The sequence below is a fragment of the Podarcis erhardii genome, assembly GCF_964252035.2.
Source record: "Podarcis erhardii genome assembly, chromosome: 1".
NCBI classification, from domain to species: Eukaryota; Metazoa; Chordata; class Lepidosauria; order Squamata; family Lacertidae; genus Podarcis; species Podarcis erhardii.
The window spans coordinates 128325812-128348058 of NC_138497.1; the positions used below are offsets into that span (position 1 = coordinate 128325812).

The 22247-nt window shown below is 44.9% G+C and overlaps 1 protein-coding gene across 1 annotated transcript in view; it reads left to right on the forward strand.

The window, feature by feature from the left end:
• The first annotated feature begins 1033 nt into the window (after positions 1–1033).
• LOC309339008 (aldehyde oxidase-like) overlaps positions 1034–22247 on the forward strand; it is a 62899-nt gene continuing 41685 nt past the window's right edge. Inside the window, exons 1-14 of the mRNA XM_081856633.1 lie at positions 1034–1207; positions 3016–3073; positions 5711–5807; positions 7067–7175; positions 8945–9071; positions 9334–9395; positions 10357–10443; positions 11281–11361; positions 14301–14445; positions 17082–17174; positions 17948–18099; positions 18256–18349; positions 20823–20932; positions 21522–21706. Of these exons, the coding sequence (XP_081712759.1) occupies positions 1136–1207; positions 3016–3073; positions 5711–5807; positions 7067–7175; positions 8945–9071; positions 9334–9395; positions 10357–10443; positions 11281–11361; positions 14301–14445; positions 17082–17174; positions 17948–18099; positions 18256–18349; positions 20823–20932; positions 21522–21706 (1472 nt within the window). The 5' untranslated portion in view covers positions 1034–1135. The remainder of the gene's footprint in view (positions 1208–3015; positions 3074–5710; positions 5808–7066; positions 7176–8944; positions 9072–9333; positions 9396–10356; positions 10444–11280; positions 11362–14300; positions 14446–17081; positions 17175–17947; positions 18100–18255; positions 18350–20822; positions 20933–21521; positions 21707–22247) is intronic.

A 22247-nucleotide genomic window follows, 5' to 3' on the forward strand; every position in this document is an offset into this window, starting at 1 on the left:
GAACGTTCCCAGTGAGCTTTTTACCATGGGAAAAGCTGTGGCCTGCAGTGATTGAGCCAGTGCCCAACATGAATATACACATGGAAATGAATGGCTGTATGGCAGGAATGTTGTTTCTAGGTAGCCTGGGGGCCTGAGCCCTGAGCCTTTTCTGCCAGACCCTAGATCTCCTGTCCCGTTAAACTTATTTTAGAAAACAAAAAACTTTGATGGCAGGGCAGTTGGACACACTGGAAACCACATAGCTGGGGATACCCATCCATGCACCATCTTAATTTGTCCAGAGAAATATACAGTCCTGGGTGGAGTAGGGAAGAGATGTGTGTGAAAGTGGCTGAGAAACACAGAGAAGGCATGTTAAGAGGAGCAGCGCACATGTGATGAAGGGGTGATAGCAAAACACAGTAACCAATAAATCAGCATAAACTAGTCCGAGAAATCGTAGAATTAAGGGGTCAGCCATATCACACCTGGGAGTGAGTATCATCACATGCGTTGCTCGTGATCATACTGGTTTTAAAAAACTTAGTGTGGGTTGGCCTTCAGTTAATATAATTTAAGTCTGTGGGTTTCATTGGGTCTACTGTAGGATGACAAAAGTTGAATATCACCCACGGTCTTGAAGACAGATGTTAAGAATACCATATCCCAGATAGAATTGCATGAGGCTTCTTGGATGGCTAAATTTATCACGCTATAATTTGGAGGAGGATTGGGGCATGCAACTAATTAGCAAGGAAGTGCCACGAAGCATGCGTTTATCCAGTGCTTTCCCCTCGTTACTATGAAAAGGCAAAGACGATGTCGTCCCACATCCAGAGTTAAGGAGAAGGGTTGTTAGGAATTAAATTACAGGAAATTGAGCTTTTTCTTCCGAAACGAAGTGTTCTGCACCGGGTTAACTGGAAGATCGGGGATGCTATGGCTAAGCGGCGACCAAAAATCTTTTCCTCTGCAAGAAAAAAATGTCCTTACACGCCCCCCTCTAAAGGGGAAGGAGGAGGCTAGGGCTGAAGCCCTCAAAGCCACGCCTCGCACTCATGTTTCATGTTGTTGAATTCACGATCAGTCCTTACTCTCCTTCACGACCTGCTGCTCCTGCTTCCTCGCCCAGTTGCTATCCCTCTGTGCTGCGATGTCTGTCCCAGCAACAGAACGAGCAGAAAGGGCTTCAGGCGATCTGATTTTCTACGTGAACGGCAAAAGGGTAAGTGGGAATCGAGCTTCCCGAGGACGCAGGAACAGCTGCTTGGGGGTATTTCCTGCTCTGACAGTGCAGCTTGAAGTGTAGCAAAAGGAAACTGCCTGTACTGTACTGCCCTCTGCTTCCGATCAGAGGGTCCCAGTATAGTAAATAGACCCCCTTTACCCCTCTTCTAACAAGACGTTTGCATTCTGTGTATTAACCCAAACGGCAGAATTCCTTCCCTGCCTGCGGCCCTAGGGAAAAACACAGCGGCAAATTACGGTAAAAAAGCCCGGAAGGTTTGCATTTCACGTGCTTTGCAGGTTGAAACTAGACACCTTTGCTCAGAAGTGAATTCCTCTGGCTACGGTAGGAGTTAACTGCTAAGCAAGCGTCCAGACAATTGCAGCCTTAAGAGTCTCAGCAAGTCAAAACTCTCGGCAGTCAATCCTATTTAAAATATGCCAGACTATAATGTGTAGGGTATAGCTATACTGTACAAATATCCTTTCGAGTGTTGGAATATTGCAGGAAATTCACCCCCCCTCCCCTGTTCTCCAACATAATAAACTCACAGTGCCAAGGGTGTGCATATTTACTAACTGGAAACAAACAAGGGCATTTAGATTTTTTTTAACATACGGAGACTTTTAACATACTGGCTGATAGGCGTGCAATAAATAAATAATGTTACACCTCCGCTGCCTCGGAATCCCAGATTTTTGGACTAAATCCCAGATTTTTGGACTCTTGGGAGAGGAGAGTGCTGTTGTTCTCTTGTTCAGATTATAGGCTTCCCACGGGCATCTGGTCAGCCCCTGTGACCTAGATGGGCCATTGGCGTTATCCAGCAGCTCTTAAGTTTCAATAGCATTCTTGGATAGTGCTCGTTGATATTAGTTTCACCTCTATATCTTCCTTCCATTTTATCAACTTGGTCATTTTAATTTCATTTTTTAAAAGGCCCTTCTATACACTTCTGTAACATACTACCACAGTGTGGACTAGTTTGCTGGTTTTAATTTTAAAAGCACTGCCTTTCGATCTTGATTTTCAAAAGCATTTCCTCACTGCCAATGCTGTTCTCTCAAGCCATCATCTGATTTCCTTTACAAAAAATAAAAAAGCAGTTTAGCTACCCATTATGGAAAAAAAGGGATGTGGGTGGTGCTGTGGGTTAAATCACAGAGCCTAGGACTTGCCGATCAGAAGGTCGGCGGTTCGAATCCCCATGACGGGGTGAGCTCCCGTTGCTCTGTCCCAGCTCCTGCCCACCTAGCAGTTTGAAAGCATGTAAAAGTGCAAGTAGATAAATAGGTACCGCTCTGGCGGGAAGGTAAACGGCATTTCCGTGAGCTGCTCTGGTTCGCCAGAAGCGGCTTAGTCATGCTGGCCACATGACCCGGAAGCTGTACGCCGGCACCCTCGGCCAATAAAGCGAGATGAGCGCCGCAACCCCAGAGTTGGTCACGGCTGAACCTAATGGTCAGGGGTCCCTTTACCTTTTTATGGAAAACAAAACAAAAACAAAAAACCTATCCCCTGTGTCAGGGAACCTTTGACACTGAACTACGATTCACATAATCCCTGACCCATTGATGGTGCTTCTTGGGACTTATGGGAGTTGTAGTTCAGCAACATCAGGAGCGCCAAAGTTCTCCAACCTTGGTCCAGACCTGAGCTTACCTATACCTACTTTTCCCAGAAGCCTTAACTAAACTACAGTTCCCAGGATTCTTTTGGGGTAGCTACGACTATTAAATGTGGTACAGGAGTGCTTTAAATGTGTGCTGTGGGTATGACTATCTGGTTTTCACCCCCCTCTGCAGATAGTGGAGAAGAATGCCGACCCTGAGCAGACGTTGCTGCCTTATCTACGGAAGATACGTATCCTTCTTCCGCTTGTGGCAGCCCAGAATCAAGTCAACTGTTTCTACCACGTTTTTCACTCATCTCCTGTTCTTTCTCACTCTCTCGCCAGTGTGGTGTAGTGGTTAAGAGCGGTAGTCTCGTAATCTGGGGAACCGGGTTCGCGTCTCCGCTCCTCCACATGCAGCTGCTGGGTGACCTTGGGCTAGTCACACTTCTTTGAAGTCTCTCAGCCTCACCCACCTCACAGAGTGTTTGTTGTGGGGGAGGAAGGGAAAGGAGAATGTTAGCCGCTTTGAGACTCCTGAAGGGGAGTGAAAGGCGGGATATCAAATCCAAACTACTCTTCTTCTTCTTCTTCTTCTTCTTCTTCTTCTTCTTCTTCTTCTTCTCCTCCTCCTCCTCCTCCTCCTCCTCCTCCTCCTCCTCGCACTTCTCCAAACAAATATGTCATTAAGCCTCCCAGTGCTTCCTTTTTTAAAACCAAAATGCAGGCTCAGGGAAAGGAGTCTGCATATTTGCTTTCCAAATATTTGTGTTGTTGAATGTTCACATTTAAAAGACATTCTAGTGGTTAGAGAGTCTAGCCAACGCAGGAGTTCTAGTCACATGTTCCAATGCTTGTGAAGGGAACGGCACTATACCAAGTAATTTTGCTTCCCCACATCACGTGCCAAGTAACACGCCATCCTCTGTGCCTACAGTCAGAACATGGAGACATGATCTGGAACTCTGAGCACCTTATGCACACAGCTGTAAACACAAAGGTCATGCCTTGAAGGCATGAGACAAGTGAGTAAAACATATTCACCTAGGACTATTGCATTGGCTGCACAGGGCTACTGAAACTAGCTTCATTTGGACACTGTCAACTTCATCTGCCTGTATATTTTGTAGTACCATATTAGAAGGGGAGGGGGAGAAAATGAGGGTTAATTCAGTTTTCCGAGGGTCTAGCATTTGGCAGCTTGAAAGAATAATGGAAGATTACTGTACATGCATTTAGATAATTTTGTATCCCAGTTCTTTGGCTTAATTCAGTTGATGTGGCATTAAATTTATGCGGTTTTGTACTGACTGACTGTAAAGTTTTGTGGCTAGTCTGTGACCAGCCTGTGAACCACACGATAAACATAGAAAGGAAATGGAGGGAGGATGCTTTGTGTATTACATGAAGTCCTTTCTATATCAAAAGTCAAGAACATGAAGCACTGAGCAATGCGTGTCTTGAAAAGAAGTAGTAATTTAAAGTGCCTTCAGAATTTTTGTCAGTTATATAAATGTGAAAATTTCCATGTTATAACATTGCTCAATCACTTCAAATTAATTTAGATGTCTTCAAATTATGCGCGGTTTATACTAGGAAGGCCAGTGTTATTTAACATAAACTTTCCTTTTGTTTTTAGTGCTGGAGAGGTTGCACCCATTTTGGACTGCTGGTCATTTTCTTAAGTCTGATGATATGCTTGGATTTTATGCTTGGATTAATGATTTCAAACAACATATAAGCCTCTGTTATGAAAATGGAATTGCTTCTTTTTGTTCTGTAGCGCTCATTAGTTTGTAGCCTACCGATAATCTTTCCTGCAACAAATCAACTTTTGCACTTCTATTATTTTAATTGTATCATCACTTTGGAAACACTTGTTTTCAGGAGTGATGGTCCCCATCTCTAACGCAGTTTGAAAACCTTACAGTCCAATGAAATGTGTGCTTACTCTGCAGTAAGTTTTTCTTAGTTCAGTGACACTTACTTCCAAGTAAGTGCATGATATTACATCCTTAGTTTGGAAAACACAAACTTCTGCTTGTCACAAAAGTAACCCATGAATCTCAGTGGGTTTCTTTGGACTGGTCATCATCTCTCAACCTAGACTATGTGGCAAGTTTGTTACGAGAATAGCATTAGGACTGGGTCATATGACACCCTGAGCTTCTGGGAGGAATGGTGAAATAAAAGTGCAATTAACCAACCCAAAACAGATACTGCACCCTGTTTAGGCCTAGTAAAGGTCAGTATTGCAATCTGAGAGTGTTTTCCCCAGGCTTCTAATCTTGAAATAATCTATGGGTGGGTATGTATGTAATCTGGATTTTTAAAATTCTGCTTCAAGGCAGAATTCCTGCACGAAAGAAAGCTAAATTATGCAGTTGCACAAATGAAATTTCTAATTACTTTTATTGTGTTATTTATTCTGCTCTAGTCGTGGGAATATAGAGAACACTAAAGTCCCTCACTGCTGACTACAATCCTACTGAGTCCCACATCCCAACTTTGGATAGTTAACTGGCTATTGCCCCCATTTTTTCAAGCAACCTCCCTTCATAGCCATAAGGGTTCCCAGATAATATGCTTCTACCTTTTAATATGTATTGCCATAGGACAAGGATGGGGAAACTGTGACCCTCAGGATGTTGGTGGACTATAAGTCACATCAGCACCAGCCAGCATGGCCAGTGTTCAGGGCTGATGAGTGTTGTGTAGTCCAGGAACATCTGGAGGACCAATGGGTCCCTGTCCATGTCTTGTTATGTGTGGAAGGGGTAAGACAAGTTTGTCCCAGGAGCAGTGGTGTTCCAGGTTAAAGCAGACAAAAAACTTGTGTAGTTGTGCTCCAGCACGAAACATTTCCTCCTTAACTGCAGCTTTTTCAGTCCGTCTTACAGGTACCAAGTATGGTTGTGGTGGAGGCGGATGTGGTGCATGCACTGTGATGATCTCAAGATATGAGCCTGTTGCTAAGAAGATTGTGTATCCTTTTGAGCCAAGAGACTGGTAAACTGCACATTGCAACCGTCTTCCTCGGATGAGGAATATTGTTGCTTAAGTATGTCTATAGCTGTGCCATTATCTCCATGTCAGGGACTTGAAACCTGTAACCCTCCAGGTGTCATTGGGCTTCCAACTCCCATCAGTCCAGGCCAGTATTGTCAATGGAAAGTGAATGCTCATGACTCTATATAGATGATCGTCATTTTCAGCTTCAGTGATATTTACATACTACTTTTCCGTATTATGCTGGACGCTGTTTATGGGAAAGTGACAAAAGTATAAAGGCCTGGAAATGATGCCTTATGAGGAATGGCTAAGGGAGCTGGGCATGTTTAGCCTGGAGAAGAGGAGGTTAAGGGGTGATATGATAGCCATGTTCAAATATATAAAAGGATGTCACATAGAGGAGGGAGAAAGGTTGTTTTCTGCTGCTCCAGAGAAGTGGACACGGAGCAATGGTTCCAAACTACAAGAAAGAAGATTCCACCTAAACATTAGGAAGAACTTCCTGACAGTAAGAGCTGTTCGACAGTGGAATTTGCTGCCAAGGAGTGTGGTGGAGTCTCCTTCTTTGGAGGTCTTTAAGCAGGGGCTTGACAACCATATGTCAGAAGTGCTCTGATTGTGTTTCCTGCTTGGCAGGGGGTTGGACTCGATGGCCCTTGTGGTCTCTTCCAACTCTATGATTCTATGATTCTATGATTCTATGATAATACAAAACAAACAAACCCAGAAACAATTGAGCTACAGTATCTCAGTGCATAAATACAGGTGGTGACAATTTTAGGCAGTTATAATAATAATAATAATAATTTATTATTTGTACCCTGCCCATCTGGCTGGGTTTCCCCAGCCACTCTGGGTGGCTTCCAACAAAGATGAAAAATACACTGAAATGTCACATATTAAAAACTTCCCTGAACAGGGCAGCCTTCAGATGTCTTCTGAATGTCAGGTAGTTGTTTATCGCTTTGACATCTGATGGGAGGGCGTTCCACAGGGCGGGCGCCACTACCGAGAAGGCCCTCTGCCTGGTTCCCTGTAACTTGGCCTCTCGCGGTGAGGGAACCGCCAGAAGGCCCTCGGAGCTGGACCTCAGTGTCCGGGCAGAACGATGGGGGAGGTTCCAACCTAAGTGTTTAATTTTAAATATATTTGTAATTATAATGCACACAAATAATAGAGGCAAATAATATACTTATAATAAATGTTAAACATATTCTCCTTTACAATCCAAGTCATTATTCAGCCAATGCTTGCTTGATTCCCATATGTTCATTGCATGGCAGTGCGGTCATCACTGTAGAAGGAGTTGGAAATACAGAAACCAGGATTCATCCAGTTCAGGTAAATGCATGCTGTAACTTGTGGGAGATTTTTTATTTACTCCTTGTACATTTCAGCAACCAGCAGTGCTCTGAATATTTATTGGGAACTGTCCAATTCATGAACATGGTTGCAGAGGGCTGAGTATGGTGCAGTTGAAGCCTGCATCTGGACTATAAGAGCACGTGCACATGTGAACATGGCTACAGCCACTCCAGTTGCATCATAGCTAAGTACATTTTAATACATCAGGCCATGGCACCAATCCAGAAAAACATCCAGCTTTGCAGGTTACTCTTGTGCGGAACATACAGAAGCTCCAGCCATTCATTCACGAAGAAAAAGAAAACATTGTGTTTTATTACAATGTTGCACTGAAGGCAAACATACCAATGAGAGATCCTCACAATATACAAGTCTCCCCTGGGAGTGCATGCATGTGTACACACATGTGCACACACATACATCATGGTCATTTTGCTAATTTAAAATAACTTGTGGCTGAACTTTTTGTCCTTCGAGAGATGGGTAAAAATGTTTTTGTTTTATTTTACTTTAATTTTGTTTAATCAGTCACTTTATATCTCACCTTTTTTCCATCATGAAGCTCAAGGCAGCGTACATAAAGTTTCTCCAGGCAGCCTGCCCTACAGGCTCTGACCTGACCTACTTAAACTCAGCAAGGTGGCTGCAATCTTCCCCCTCAAACCATGCCCAGGGACTTTCATAAGACCAATGGTGGACGACTACGATCTTTGCATTTTAGCTCTTGCGTTGTTAGTTTATTACAGGGTTGTTATTTTTTAATGTGGGATTTAAACTCTTGTTGCCTGTTTCAAATTGCTTTTCTGATGTAGGCTGCCTTGAGGGAATTCTTGGGTCTGATGTGGCAAACTATAAGTCAAGCCCTAAGTATCAGACAGGACTACTCTCTTCTTCTTTTTTTAATTAATTAATAAGTTTTTATTGTTAAAATAATTCATCATTAATACACATATATTACAAATATACAAACATACAAACATACATTTCATACAATCCTTAAAAGTGTTCAAACATACTTACACTCAATCCCACAAATAATTCCTTTTCCCATCACCATCCACCACCCTTCACCCCACCTTTGTGTTAGACTTCCAATCTACTCAATTGCAATTTCTTTCCACTTCTATTACTTTCTTTCACACACCTTTAACCTAATTTCATACTTCTTTTTCTATTACACATTGTTATGCATCTTATTCAGTATTTCAGTATTTGAAACGGAACTTGTTTATTCTAATAGGAGTTCTGATTTTTCGATATGGTTTTGCAAGTATCTTTTAAACACCTTCCAGTCCCTATCTATCTTCTCTTTTGAGGACTACTCTCATGTGCAATACATATGCAGCACTCCTGAGCTTTCTGCTTTTTCCCACTGCATCTGCCACTTGAGGCCACTTGTTGGCTCCCTGTTTTAGAATAAACAAAGCTAATATGGTGCCTTCCAGATATCACTGGAACTACCAACTCCAATTAGCCCAGGCCAACTTGGCCATTAGTCAGGAATGATGGCAGCTGTAGTCCAACAAGATCTGGAAGGTACCACATTGCCTACTCGTGTTTTACAACAGCAATCAACTCACGTGCTGTTGCAGCAACACGTGCAGTTCCATAAGCAATAAGCCAAGCTATGGTGACTTTTATAACATTTCAGGTTCCGCTTCTGCATGAATCATGAGCAGGCTTTCATTTAAAATATCTGAGTAAGAGAATGTGGTAATCCTGCAGCAGGTTTTCCATTGTCCCAGGAACGGATTGCTAAAAGTCATGGCTCTCAGTGTGGCTTCTGCACCCCTGGGATGGTGATGTCGATCTACTCTTTACTGCGCAACCAGATGGAACCCACATCGGATGAAATGATGGAAGCTCTCGCTGGTAAATAGTTCAAAGATAATTTTAAACTCTAAATTGTTTTATGCTGCTTTTATGTTGGATTTTTTTTTAAAAAAAACCCTCAACATTTCATTTCTGTTGTTTCATGTGTAAGTTGCCCTGTAGATGGTTTTTTTAAGGGTAGCATAAAAATCTGTTAAGTACATAAAAATAGTGATTTTTTTATTTAAAAAAAAAACTACATTTGTGCTTTGGGTCTCCTTATCTTGAAGAAATAACCTTATCTGTTTTATTGTTTAATTAGGTAATTTATGTCGCTGCACAGGTTACAGACCTATTATTGACTGTTGTAAAACCTTCTGTAAGGTAAGGGTGTGTGTGTGTGTGTGTGTGTGTGAGAGAGAGAGAGAGAGAGAGAGAGAGAGGTGGTCTGTTCATCTGGTTCTCTTATTTCCATTTGGTATTGCTCTCTGTGACATAATTCTGCATTCACAGATTTTGGGATAAAGGGCATAGCTTAGTGGTAAAGGATTTGCATTTTATGCAGAAGGTATTGGGTTCAATCCTCAGCATTGCTAAGTTGTGCTAAGAAGGACTCTTGTTCAAAATCCTGGAGAGATGCTGCCAATTAGTGTAGAGTAGTGTTCTAGATGGAACAATGATCTGACACAGCTTCTTATGATCTACAGAAAAAAAGGCCATGCACGACTATGAGGTGGATTGCTGATTATAAAACGAATGCATTGTTGCATGCCACCCCAATTTCCTAGTGGTGCAAGATTCCAGGAGTTCCAGGCACTTACCCTGGATCCATGTTTCCTTTTGGAAATTAGGCACAGTGTAGACTGTGGGGTCCTTATGACATGTGACATAAGGCATATTTACACATATATGCAACCTTGAGGCTACAATGGAGGGGCTCCCAGCCTAACACTTCAAGAAAGTCTTGCTTTTGAATTCAACCTGGGATTCAAACTGACCTCGGGCAAGGTTCTGACCCTCTCTCTCGGTGGTTTCATTGTACATGCTTAAATTGCTCCCATTGACTGTTTAACTGAAAATGTATTGTGCCTTTTCTTTCTTCTTGATAAAAAGAAAAGAGAATTGAGGTGGTTGTGGTGCTGAATTCCATGCCCAATACCAAAATTGTTTCTGGCAGTTCAATTGCAGAACTATTATTATATACATAGATACATGAATACAATTTGGAGGGGCAGTTCCATTATTAGCTAAAATAAAAGTTCAGTCTAAGGCCTTTTTGGATTAATGGAAGCCATTCCACTTTTTGTTAATATCCATATTTCTCTTTACTGAATTTTGTATTTAGGAATCCTCTTGTTGCCAAAATAAAGTTTCTGGGGATTGTTGCTTGAATCAAAAAGATTATTTACCTTCACCAACTAATGAAAAAAAGGTAAGTTATTTGATTAACACACTCCCCCTTTCCTATTTTTGTTTGTTTGATTGTAACAATTGTTGGTGGCAAGAACAAAATTGGTATAAAAAGAGAATTCCTGGATGCCAAGATTCACGCTTGGGGCAGGTAGTATTTGGAGACAGAACCCCAGCAGAGATTGAAAATCACAAAATATGCAGCAAAGCGGGGAAATATATGTTGGTAGACCTTTAAAATATGCCCTTGTGAGTTCCTTCCATAGTTGCCCTCTTCCCCATCATAGAAAAAGACTACAAATTTGGTAAGTTAAATGGTTTACTTACAAACTCTCCAAAGATCAGATTCATGTGCTTTTTCGTACATCTGTCAGAAAACACAGGCAGTGAAACTTGGCCTAGTTACGGTGGTGAAAGTTCCTTAATTACTGGTATAGGAACACAAAAAAGGCTTGTTAGAGCCATGTAGCTAAGCTGCAGCAATTGTTAGCCTCTTCACGAGCTTCTCAGGTGGACTGGGCTAAACAAAAGCCACTGTTCACGTGGAAGAGAATGATTCAGGTTAAACCCAAGAGCCAGAGAAAGTAAGTAGATGGAATGGGCAAAGACCCATAGCACTTTTTCCTGCCACTGTATAATTGAATGAACCATAGCCACCCTAATATGAGATGATAGCCTTATGGTAATAAAGACCAATAACAATATGAGATGATAGCATAACACAGTCACAGTGATAAATGCCAGTTCTTCGGGGCAAAGTCTGAAATCTACCCAACTTAATATTCAGTTTTGAAAATACACACTCTTGTTGATCTCAATGGAAATTCACACATTTGTGTACTGTCTTTCTCTTTTTAAGATTTGTACAGCACTATTTTCTGCAGAAGAATTCCAGCCATTGGATCCCACCCAAGAACTAATATTTCCGCCAGAACTCATAGTAAGAAAAATTAGCATACATACAGCATGTTGTCTTGCAGCTTAGAGCCAATTTCCACTATCATTTTAATGTGATATTTGGGCTATTGGGTGAGTCATGAACAAGCAAGCTGTGAAGAAGCAACCTTGTTCTGTCCCACGGGTCCAAATACAGACCAGGGCGAAAGTTTGCCTGATGCCCCGCAGGACCCTGTTGCAGGGATTCCAAAGAAAGATGCACAGAAGGCCAGAGCGATCGGCTCTAGTGCTTTATAATAGAGATAAATCAAGAGACTTGCAGCAGTGCAATGCAAGGTTCCTTGCCACTGCACCTCAGGGCAGATGTTGTAGGGTCAAACACCATGGCTTTGTCCATGAGGGGCCATTTGTATATGAGTTACTTATACAAAAAGCAAGCTATGTAAGCTGACAGCAGTAGCCCAATTAACCATCCCTGGCTTAGAGACCTGTTCCCCACTTCCACCCATCTCTCAGATACGGGGGTGGCTGACAGGCAAGCAGAGTGAGGAGTCTCCCCTCTCCCAACTAATTGAACCAAAACTAAGGTTTCAGAGCTTCAAAACAAACAGAAAATCATGTGTGATTTCACATCAGTTAGTTATATTGACTACCAAGATGGTGTTTACAGGTCTTTGGGGACATTTGGTTCTATACGCAACCAGCCCTGATAGCTTTACTGTGTGCCCTGATTGTAGAATGCCTTACTAATATGAAGCTTCTGAAGTTAGGCTGAACTTAGCAACTGGTGAACCATCCATTTGACCTGAGTTGGAGCAGCTGGCCAAACGCTTTGCCAACATTGGGGTTTGCCATCCAATAGCTTATCTACAACTCCAGTGTAGTGTAGTGGTTAAGAGCGGTAGACTCGTAATCTGGGGAACCGGGTTCGCTTCCCCGCTCCTCCACATGCAGCTGCTGGGTGACCTTGGGCTAGTCACACTTCTCTGAAGTCTCTCAGCCCCACCCACCTCACAGAGTGTTTGTTGTGGGGGAGGAAGGGAAAGGAGAATGTTAGCCGCTTTGAGACTCCTTCGGGTAGTAGTAGTAATAATAATAATAATAATAATAATAATAATAATAATAATAATTTATTATTTATACCCCGCCCATCTGGCTGGGCCTCCCCAGCCACTCTGGGCGGCTTCCATAGAAACAAAAAATACAGTAAAATATCACACGTTAAAAACTTCCCTGAACAGGGCTGCCTTAAGATATCTTCTGAATGTTAGGAAGTTGTTTATCGCTTTGACATCTGCTGGGCGGGCGCCACTACCGAGAAGGCCCTCTGCCTGGTTCCCTGTAGCTTTGCTTCTTGCAGTGAGGGAACCGCCAGAAGGCCCTTGGCGCTGGACCTCAGCGTCCGGGCAGAATGATGGGGGTGGAGACGCTCCTTCAGGTATACTGGACCGAGGCCGTTTAGGGCTTTAAAGGTCAGCACCAACACTTTGAATTGTGCTCGGAAATGTACTGGGAGCCAATGTAGGTCTTTCAGGACCGGTGTTATGTGGTCTCGGCGGCCGCTCCCAGTTACCAGTCTAGCTGCCGCATTCTGGATTAGTTGTAGTTTCCGAGTCACCTTCAAAGGTAGCCCCACGTAGAGTGCATTGCAGTAGTCCAAGCGGGAGATAACCAGAGCATGCACCACTCTGGCGAGACAGTCCGCAGGCAGATAGGGTCTCAGTCTACGTACCAGATGGAGCTGGTAAACAGCTGCCCTGGACACAGATTTGACCTGTGCCTCCATGGACAGCTGTGAGTCCAAAATGACTCCCAGGCTGCGCACCCGGTCCTTCAGGGGCACAGTTACCCCATTCAGGACCAGGGAATCCTCCACACCTGCCCGCCTCCTGTCCCCCAAAAACAGTACTTCTGTCTTGTCAGGATTCAACCTCAATCTGTTAGCCGCCATCCATCTTCCAACCACCTCCAGACACTCACACAGGACCTTCACCGCCTTCACTGGTTCTGATTTAAAAGAGAGGTAGAGCTGGGTATCATCCGCATACTGATGAACACCCAGCCCAAACCTCTTGATGATCTCTCCCAGCGGCTGCATGTAAATGTTGAAAAGCATGGGGGAGAGGACAGAACCCTGAGGCACCCCACAAGTGAGAGCCCAGGGGTCTGAACACTCATCCCCCACCACCACTTTCTGAACACGGCCCAGGAGGAAGGAGCGGAACCACTGTATGACAGTGCCCCCAGCTCCCAGCCCCTCAAGACGGTCCAGAAGGATGTTATGGTCGATGGTATCAAACGCCGCTGAGAGATCCAGCAGAACTAGGAAACAGCTCTCACCTTTGTCCCTAGCCCAGTGGAGATCATCAACCAGTGCAACCAAGGCAGTTTCAGTCCCATGATGAGGCCTGAATCCCGACTGGAAGGGATCCAAATGGTCTGCTTCTTCCAGGCGTCCCTGGAGTTGTTTGGCAACCGCTCGCTCAATCACCTTGCCCAAGAATGGAAGATTTGAGACTGGGCAATAGTTGGCCATCGTGGCCGCATCTAAAGATGGTTTTTTAAGAAGCGGTTTAATAACCGCCTCTTTCAGCGGGTCTGGGAAGGCTCCCTCACGGAGGGAAGCATTCACCACCCCACGAAGCCCATCGCCCAGTCCTTCCCGGCTAGCTTTTATAAGCCAGGATGGGCAACGATCCAGGAGACAGGTGGTTGGTTTCACTCGTCCAAGCAGCCTGTCCACATCCTCGGAGGTTACAGATTGGGATAAAGCGGGATATCAAATCCAAACACTTCTTCTCTTCTTCCCCATACCTAAAAGTTGTCCTAAGGCTACCAGTGTGGTAGGGCAGCCGCGCTTAACTGACCTCCCACCATCCATGTTGCTGTTGTGTCCTGGGAAGGAGAGGGGCAAGGTCAGTACAGTTCAAATGCACTCCAAAGCATATCAAACCTCTGAATCTGATACTGTTTTCCCTACAGAAAATGGCTGAGGATCAGACACCACAAACTCTTGTTTACCATGGAGAAAGGACTGCGTGGATTTCTCCTGTAAATCTAAATGAACTTCTGGAACTGAAAGCCAAGCACCCCCAGGCACCTCTTGTAGTAGGCAATACTGCTGTGGGTATGTAGATTCATAGCTGTTTAGTGTCCCTTATTTGAAGGGACAGTCCCTTATTCCAGCGCCATGTCCCGCTGCTGTCCCTTATTGATGGATGTCCCTTAAATGATGTCCCTTAAATTTCAAAGGAAGCAGCTCCTCTCCCTCCCTCCCTGCTGGCCAGGGAGGAGGGAGGCTCCAACTGTGTTGCTTGGCTGTGTTGCTCAGCCAATAAGAAGTCTAAGAACGACTGGGGGGTGGAGCTTGCACGCCTTGTGTGTGGCTAGTTAATGCAAGCTGAGGGGGTTTTTGAATGCTGGACGCCATTTTGTTGCACGTGCTGCTGCAAATTTTACAGTGCAAAGCCAGGCCAGGGAGCCATCTTAAGTTGAGGCTGCATAGGCCTTGTGGTACATGTGATTCAGATTCTATTCAGTTGAACCTCTGGTTACAAAGTTAGTTGGACAGTGTTCTGGAAGCTATCAGCATGAGTTTGACCAGACTGCAGGAGGACAGGAAGACTGAAGTGCCTGGAACAGGTGAGGCTGCAGGTCCCTTATTTTCAAGGCTGCTGGTCCCTTATTTTCAATTCTGTAAGTTGACAGCTATGTGTAGATTCCATACATAAAGAAGCAGCTCCCCCACTATGAGCTATTGAAAGTCAGCTCCTGGTTAAAGTTAGGGTGTAATCTTCGACACCTCCCTTTCCATGGAGGCGCAGATTGCAGCTATAGCAAAGGCGGCATTTTTTCATCTCCGCCAAGCTAAGCAGTTGGCTCCTTACCTCTCTCGCCCTGACCTAGCCACTGTGATCCACGCGACAGTCACCTCCAGACTGAATTATTGTAACTTGCTCTACGTGGGGCTGCCCTTGGGACTGACCCAGAAACTCCAGTGGGTGCAGAATGCCGTGGTGAGACTCCTTACGGGCTCCTCGCTGTGAGATCACATTCACCCGGTGCTATACCAGCTGCACTGGCTCCCGGTGGAGTACAGGATCAGGTTTAAGGTGCTGGTTTTAACCTTTAAAGCCCTATACGGCCTAGGACCCTCGTACCTATGGGACCGCCTCTCCTGGTATGCCCCACAGAGGAACTTACGGTCTTCAAACAAAAACATCTTGGAGGTCCCAGGCCACAGAGAGGTTAGGCTGGCCTCAACCAGAGCCAGGGCTTTTTCGGCTGTGGCTCCGATCTGGGGGAACGCTCTGTCACAAGAGACTAGGGCCCTGCGGGACTTTGGCCAGGGCACAGCCTGACTCCCTCCTTTGGCAATCTTCACAGAACTCTAGCCCAATGGTTGCCATTAATTTGATTTGAATTAATTTTATAATGAAATGATTTTAGAATGTATTATTTTATTGTTGTTAGCCGCCCTGAGTCTGGCTTCGGCAGGGGAGGGCGGGATATAAATAAATTTTATTATTATTATTATTATTATTATTATTATTATCATTATTATTATTATTATCTGTCTGTAGGCCATGGTTTCATGGAGCTGCTGTGATTTATTCTTTCTGTAGAATTTCAGCATATCCTGTTACTGTAATACCAGTATATGTATCGCTGCGCACCTTGAGATCCCCAAAGGAGCCTTGCTTTGTGGCCCTTCATTTGCAGTGATCAAATCTGCAAACTCACATGGTGGGATTTTTTTCCGTGGGGACAGCTTTTCATTTAAAATATTGTGCCAAGGAAACTCTGTTTGGCCCAGAATACACCCACACCTATACATACACAACACCTTTTACCAGCAGTAAGTTTAGTCTCTGGTTACTGTGGTACATTTTAATCTTATGGTGGCATATTTTAAAGTGCAGCATTTTTATGTTATTGGATTTTCTCTACAGTGGTACCTCGGGTTACATACACTTCAGGTTACAGACTCCGCTAACCCAGAAATATTACCTCGGGTTAAGAACTTTTCTTCAGGATGAGAACAGAAATCATGCAGCAGCAGCGCAGCGGCAGCAGGAGGCCCCATTAGCTAAAGTGGTGCTTCAGGTTAAGAAAAGTTTCAGGTTAAGAACAGACCTCCAGAACGAATTAAGTTCTTAACCCGATGTCAGGGAACTGACATCAGAACGAGAGGTGGAGGCAAGGCTCCAAAGCGATGCAGGAGAGGGGACCAGCAGGGGGGAAGGAATTCAGCATAACACCGGTAGAGAAGGGAAGGAGATGGAGGATTCGGAGAGAGGTCTCCAAGACCCTTCACCCGAGACTAGTGGGGAGAGCGCGGACACGCCTCTGCCTTCCCCTTACTTGCGCAGACGAGTTCCGCGCAGGGAAAGTAGGAGGAGACTGGCGTCAAACAGCTCTTATGCTGGAAGAGGTTCAAGAAACGCCCACTGACGGATTCTGCAAGTGACTGACCGGCCACGGAGTGTGGGCTGCCAGCTAAAGCATGGTTGGCCAGGCAATCTAACCAAAACTGAAGGCAACTTACGCACAAGTAACCCCTTACAACCATTACACCCGAGGTACCACTGTACTTTTAAAACATTCTCTAGATTGTTACTAGCTTTAGAGTACTTCATATCCCGTCTGTGAGTAGGAGAAGTGGCTCACAATTTTTATAAACAAATATTTTCAAAGGTTTAAATTGCAATCAAGCAACATTCCCCTTCCTCCTCATTTTCCCTGTTATCTTCTGCCCTTTAGGACCTGATATGAAATTTAAAGGTGTATTTCATCCACTTATCATCTCGCCCACTAGAATAATGGATCTGTATGTTGTGGAACACACAAAAGATGGTCAGTAAACTTTTGTTTTCTATCTTTGGGCCCCGCTAGCAGTTTTAAGAGCAGTGGGATCAGTTTGAAAGTGCATGTGCTGGTCCGGGGGGGGGGGGGCGGTTAGCATGAGGCATGGTCAGAGTCCGGTCCTGGGCTGAGGGTCTGGAGACTGTCCACCAAGGGCGAAGCGGGGTCCAAAGCAAGAAGCCGGGCGTGGTCGGGAACTCCAGAAAAACAGATCTAGGTGCTGGCAGAAACAGGTTTCCAACGACGTTGCTCCCGCAACCTGGGACTGGGCTGACTGGCCTTTATCTCCTCTGGGGCCTAGGGTGGTCCCAGCCCACAGGTGACTCGCCTCTCCTGGCCTTAAGGTGAGCACTCTTCCTGATAGAACTTAGTTGCCTCCGCCTCTCTGCCCTGAGCCTCTGCGGCTCAGGAGAGGCTGGAGGGTTACTGGACCCAGAGGCAACCTCACCTTCTCCTGACAGAGCTGGGAGAGGAGCACCTGCAGGCAATGGGTCCTCAATCACCCCCCCCCCCCGGAGGCAGAGTGGATTCATCTGGTGTCTGCTCCTGAGGATCCGGCACAGGTGCAGGCGCTCCGGCTCAGCCAGTCCTGGAGGCGGGGACTCCTGTGCAGGCTGGGATTCCTCTGGTTCAGCCTCTGAATCAGATTCCCAGGCCATCACAGTGCACACTGTGCTCCATTAAACGATTATTTTTTTCCCCTTGATGAGCTCTGAAAAAGCAGTTCCAGCATGTGTTTTTCTCCGGTGTTTTACTCTTTTCAGGACTAATACTAGGAGCTGCGTGTAGCCTGACTGCAGTGAAAAACATTCTTACAGATGCGGTCTCAAAACTTTCAGCAGAGCAAACCAAGATATTCTCTGCTCTTTTGCAACAATTAAAAACTCTGGGTGGACAGCAGATCCGAAACGTGGCTGTATGTTTCCTTAATTGAAACATTTTTACAAATTTACCTTGGATTACTGTTAACTGAGAAACAAATATTTTCCAGTTTAATTTGTTAACGTTGATATTGTAACTGTTTCTTTTTGTGTGTTGAAACTGCATTTTTCCTTCCCTTTTTTGTTTTTAGTCCTTTGGAGGAAATATCATAAGCAGAAGTTCAACATCTGACATCAATCCTGTTCTAGCAGTTAGCAACTGTATCCTCAATGTGGCATCGAAAGGTAGGACCAAATGCATTCTCAGTTTTCCATCACTCTCGGTATTATCCAAACCTTCCAAATCTCTTTTATGTATTTGGAACACATTGTAGGTCCCTGGGATGACAGCTGCAGGCCTGTGCCCTTGAGGGAGCTAGGGATAAGGCTGTGGCTATGATAGTTGCTTGTGAGGATATTTCTTTCTTTCTTTAATTGGCACAGGGAGTGTAAGCTGTGTAGCACAATCCTATATATGTCTACAGTGGTACCTTGGGTTACATTCGCTTCAGGTTACATACGCTTCAGGTTACAGACTCCGCTAATCCAGAAATAGTGCTTCAGGTTAAGAACTTTGCTTCAGGATGAGAACAGAAATCATGCTTCGGCGGCACGGCAGCAGCAGGAGGCCCCATTAGCTAAAGTGGTCTTCAGGTTAAGAACAGTTTCAGGTTAAGAACGGACCTCCAGAATGAATTAAATACTTAACCCGAGGTACCACTATACTCAGAAGTAAGGCCCACTGAATTCAATGGGACTTTCCCCAGGTGAGTTTGTATGGAGCTGCAGCCTTCATCATATTTTTGTTCTTTTCACTCTAATCCCTTTCTCAATAAGGAACTCTAAGGTGCCAGTGTATTCTTTTTACAAATAAGCAAATATCTCAGTGAGGACTGGAATGAAGATCCTATTACAGTGGTACCTCTGGTTACAAACTTAATTCGTTCCAGAGGTCCGTTCTTAACCCAAAACCGTTCTTAACGTGAAGTGCGCTTTCACTATTGGGGCCTCCTGCTGCCGCCGCGCCGCTGGCACATGACTTCCGCTTGCATCCCGGGGCAAAGTTTGCTACTAGGAGCATCTACTCCCGGGTTAGCGGAGCTCGTTACCCAAAGCATTCGTAAGGAGGACAGTACATAACCCAAGGTTCCACTGTATTTCACTCTAAGGCCTTTGATAAATTCATTCATTCACTAGCTGTGTTTCCTGCTGCCTGCTTATCCTCCTAAGGACATACCGTATTTTTCGCCCTATAGGACACACTTTTCCCCCTCCAAAAATAAAGGGGAAATGTGTGTGCGTCCTATGGGGCGAATACAGGCTTTTGCTGAAGCCTGGTGAGCGAGAGGGGTCGGTGCGCACCGACCCCTCTCCCTTTCCAGGCTTCAGAAAGCTCTGCGCAGCCCTAGGGAGCCCGGCGCGAAGCCACGCTGGGCTCCCGAAGGTTGCGCAGAGCTGCCTGCGCTCCCGGGTTCGGCGCAGCTCCACGCAACCCCCCGGAGCCTGGCGCGAAGCTGCTCCGGGCTCCCGAAGGTTGCGCAAGCTCCCAGAGCGATGCCGAAGCTGTGCGCAGCTTCGGTATCGCTCTGGGACCCGTTCTGGGGGCTGGGGTTGGGGGAAGCTTGGCCTTCCCCCAGCTCCAGCCGCGCAAACTCCTAAAGCGATGCCGAAGCTGCGCTCAGCTTCGGCATCGCTCTGGCTCCCATTCTGGGGGCTGGGGTCGGGGGAAGCTTGGGCTTCCCCCGCCCCCAGGCGCATGCCTGGGGGGGGAAAATAATTTTTTCCCCTTTATTTCCCCCCCTCCCCAAATCTAGGTGTGTCCTACGGTCTGGTGCGTCCTATAGGGCGAAAAATACGGTATTTTTGATGCCCACATCAGCTTGTCTTTTGGACAAGAGAGGTGATTTTCATCAGGACCACATCATGGTAGCGGACGGGGGTGGGACCCCTCCGTCTGTAGTCCTAACCTGAATCAGGGTCTCCTGTGGTTGTGGTGCACACAACTGTGAAGGCCCATTTAATGCAATGTGTAGTTTGGCACAGCAACGCTTTGTATGTTACATTAAGAAAGGCGCAGTATGCTATCTCACAAACCAGGCTTAGTTGGTTGACTGTGCAAACTCTCACGGGCAAGGCACACTTCTGTTATGATGAGAAGACTTGTGGCAAGTATGCACACATGTTTCTGGTTGTTTGCATACGTTCTTTGCAAAGCAGTTTGTGGAACACTGGATGCTGCCTTATACGGAATTAGGACATTGGTCCAGCTAGCTCAGTGTTGCTAATACTGACAGGCAGTGACTCTTCAGGGTTTGGACAGGGGTCATTTGCAGCTCTACCAGGAGATGCCATAGACAGAATCTGGGACCTTCTGCAAGCAAAGCAGATGTTCTACTACTGAGCTATAGCCCTTACTGTGTAACATCCTTGCACCCTTACAAGTTTAGGTAGATATATTAAAATGCAAGGGTGTGAGACTCCCAAAAGCATTCCGACTTAGCTCTGGCACACTTTAATAATTATAGGGGATGAAGAGAAAGTGATTACTCCTGCCATCTAAGCAAGAAAGCCAACGGAATTGCTTTGAGTTTCTGCAACCTACATGCATAACTAGTCCAGAATTTTCTGTGTCAGCCAAGCCAAAACGATCACTCTGTGATCTCTTTACAGTGCTTAGTATTTATTTTCAATTTGTATGGATGTTAATGTTCTCTGTTAGGGAGGCTGCGACAGATTCCTTTCAGTGACCTTTTTGCTGATGGACTTGGAAACAATACCTTGGAACCAGAGGAGATCCTAGTATCTGTTAAAATCCCACATTCCAGGAAGGTCAGTAGTCTTTCCTTTTCCTTTAAGATTGGTAATTATAAAAAAAAAGTTAGATGACAATCCACAACGTGCATATTATGGCAAATGTCAATGTTTTTGCAACAGATTGGTTTGGGACTGGAACATGATACATTCATAAATATGTGAACAGTCTTAAATGGGGGGGGGGGAGCTGCAAGGGCAAAGTGCTTTCTTAATGGGACTGCCAATCCTTGCCCAGAGGCTATGCCTCTTGCTTCAAGAGCTCCAGGGCTTTGAACCATCTGTAGTGCGGACCCTGCTCTCTCCATACTCTATTCAGCTAGCTGTGAAAAATAGGAAACTGCATGTAGGGGAGAATATATAGCAGTAGCCTCCAAATTTAATCTAAGGCACAAAGGCGGTCTGCACCTGCTATAAGAGGACTACAGCCTTTTAAACTTAGATTTGAATACGATCCAGGGGACAATTAGGAAAAACCTTTCTCCCAGTTTTCAATGCTCAAGTTGTGAGTGCTGCTGTGGAATGTCCTGTAATAAAAGGTGGCATTTCAAAAGGTTGTAGCCCAACTAATCTCTCTTTTTTTATTCTGATTCCTATCCCGTTCCAGGGTGAGTTTGTCGCAGCATTTCGACAAGCTCCAAGGCGGGAAAATGCTTTACCTATTGTTACAGCAGGGATGAGGGTTGTCTTTGAAGAAGGCTGCAACATCATCAGGGACTTCCGCATCTGTTATGGAGGTGTTGGCTTCACTACAGTTGCCGCCAAGCAAACATGCCAGGCTCTCATTGGAAGGTACTATATGATTTCCTGTAGCATTGACACCTTTTAGACTGAAAGCTCACCCCAATGGTAGCAGTTTCCTAAGTAAGAGGTGTCTAGATAAGCTGTGAGTTCTCAAATACTAAAATCATATTGTTGCCGGATAAATGCTCAACATGCAGCAATTAAATGGACAAATTACTGTTGATATAAAATAGGTTGTAAGAATATTTCAGACCTTATTGTTCTTCAAAATTCCTTTTGGATTAAGCAACAAAATGGAACTATCTTTACTTTTCCGTTCTGTTTGTCTTTGATCACACAAACTCACAAATGGGCAAGCAGTTCAGTACCAAGAGTTAAACAAGTTCTGCCATCTTGTGAAATCATTTTGTATTTTCTGCATATTTTAAGCAGAATGATGTATTTTTAAAAAATTATGATGCATGCATACAATGTTGAATGATTGTCAGTTGCCTTGAGTATCTTAGCAGTTATTTCTAAATCTGCATCTGTGCATATAAGTTAGCATATGCCGTTACTTCCTGCGCTCTTAGGGTAGAGTCACAGAAAT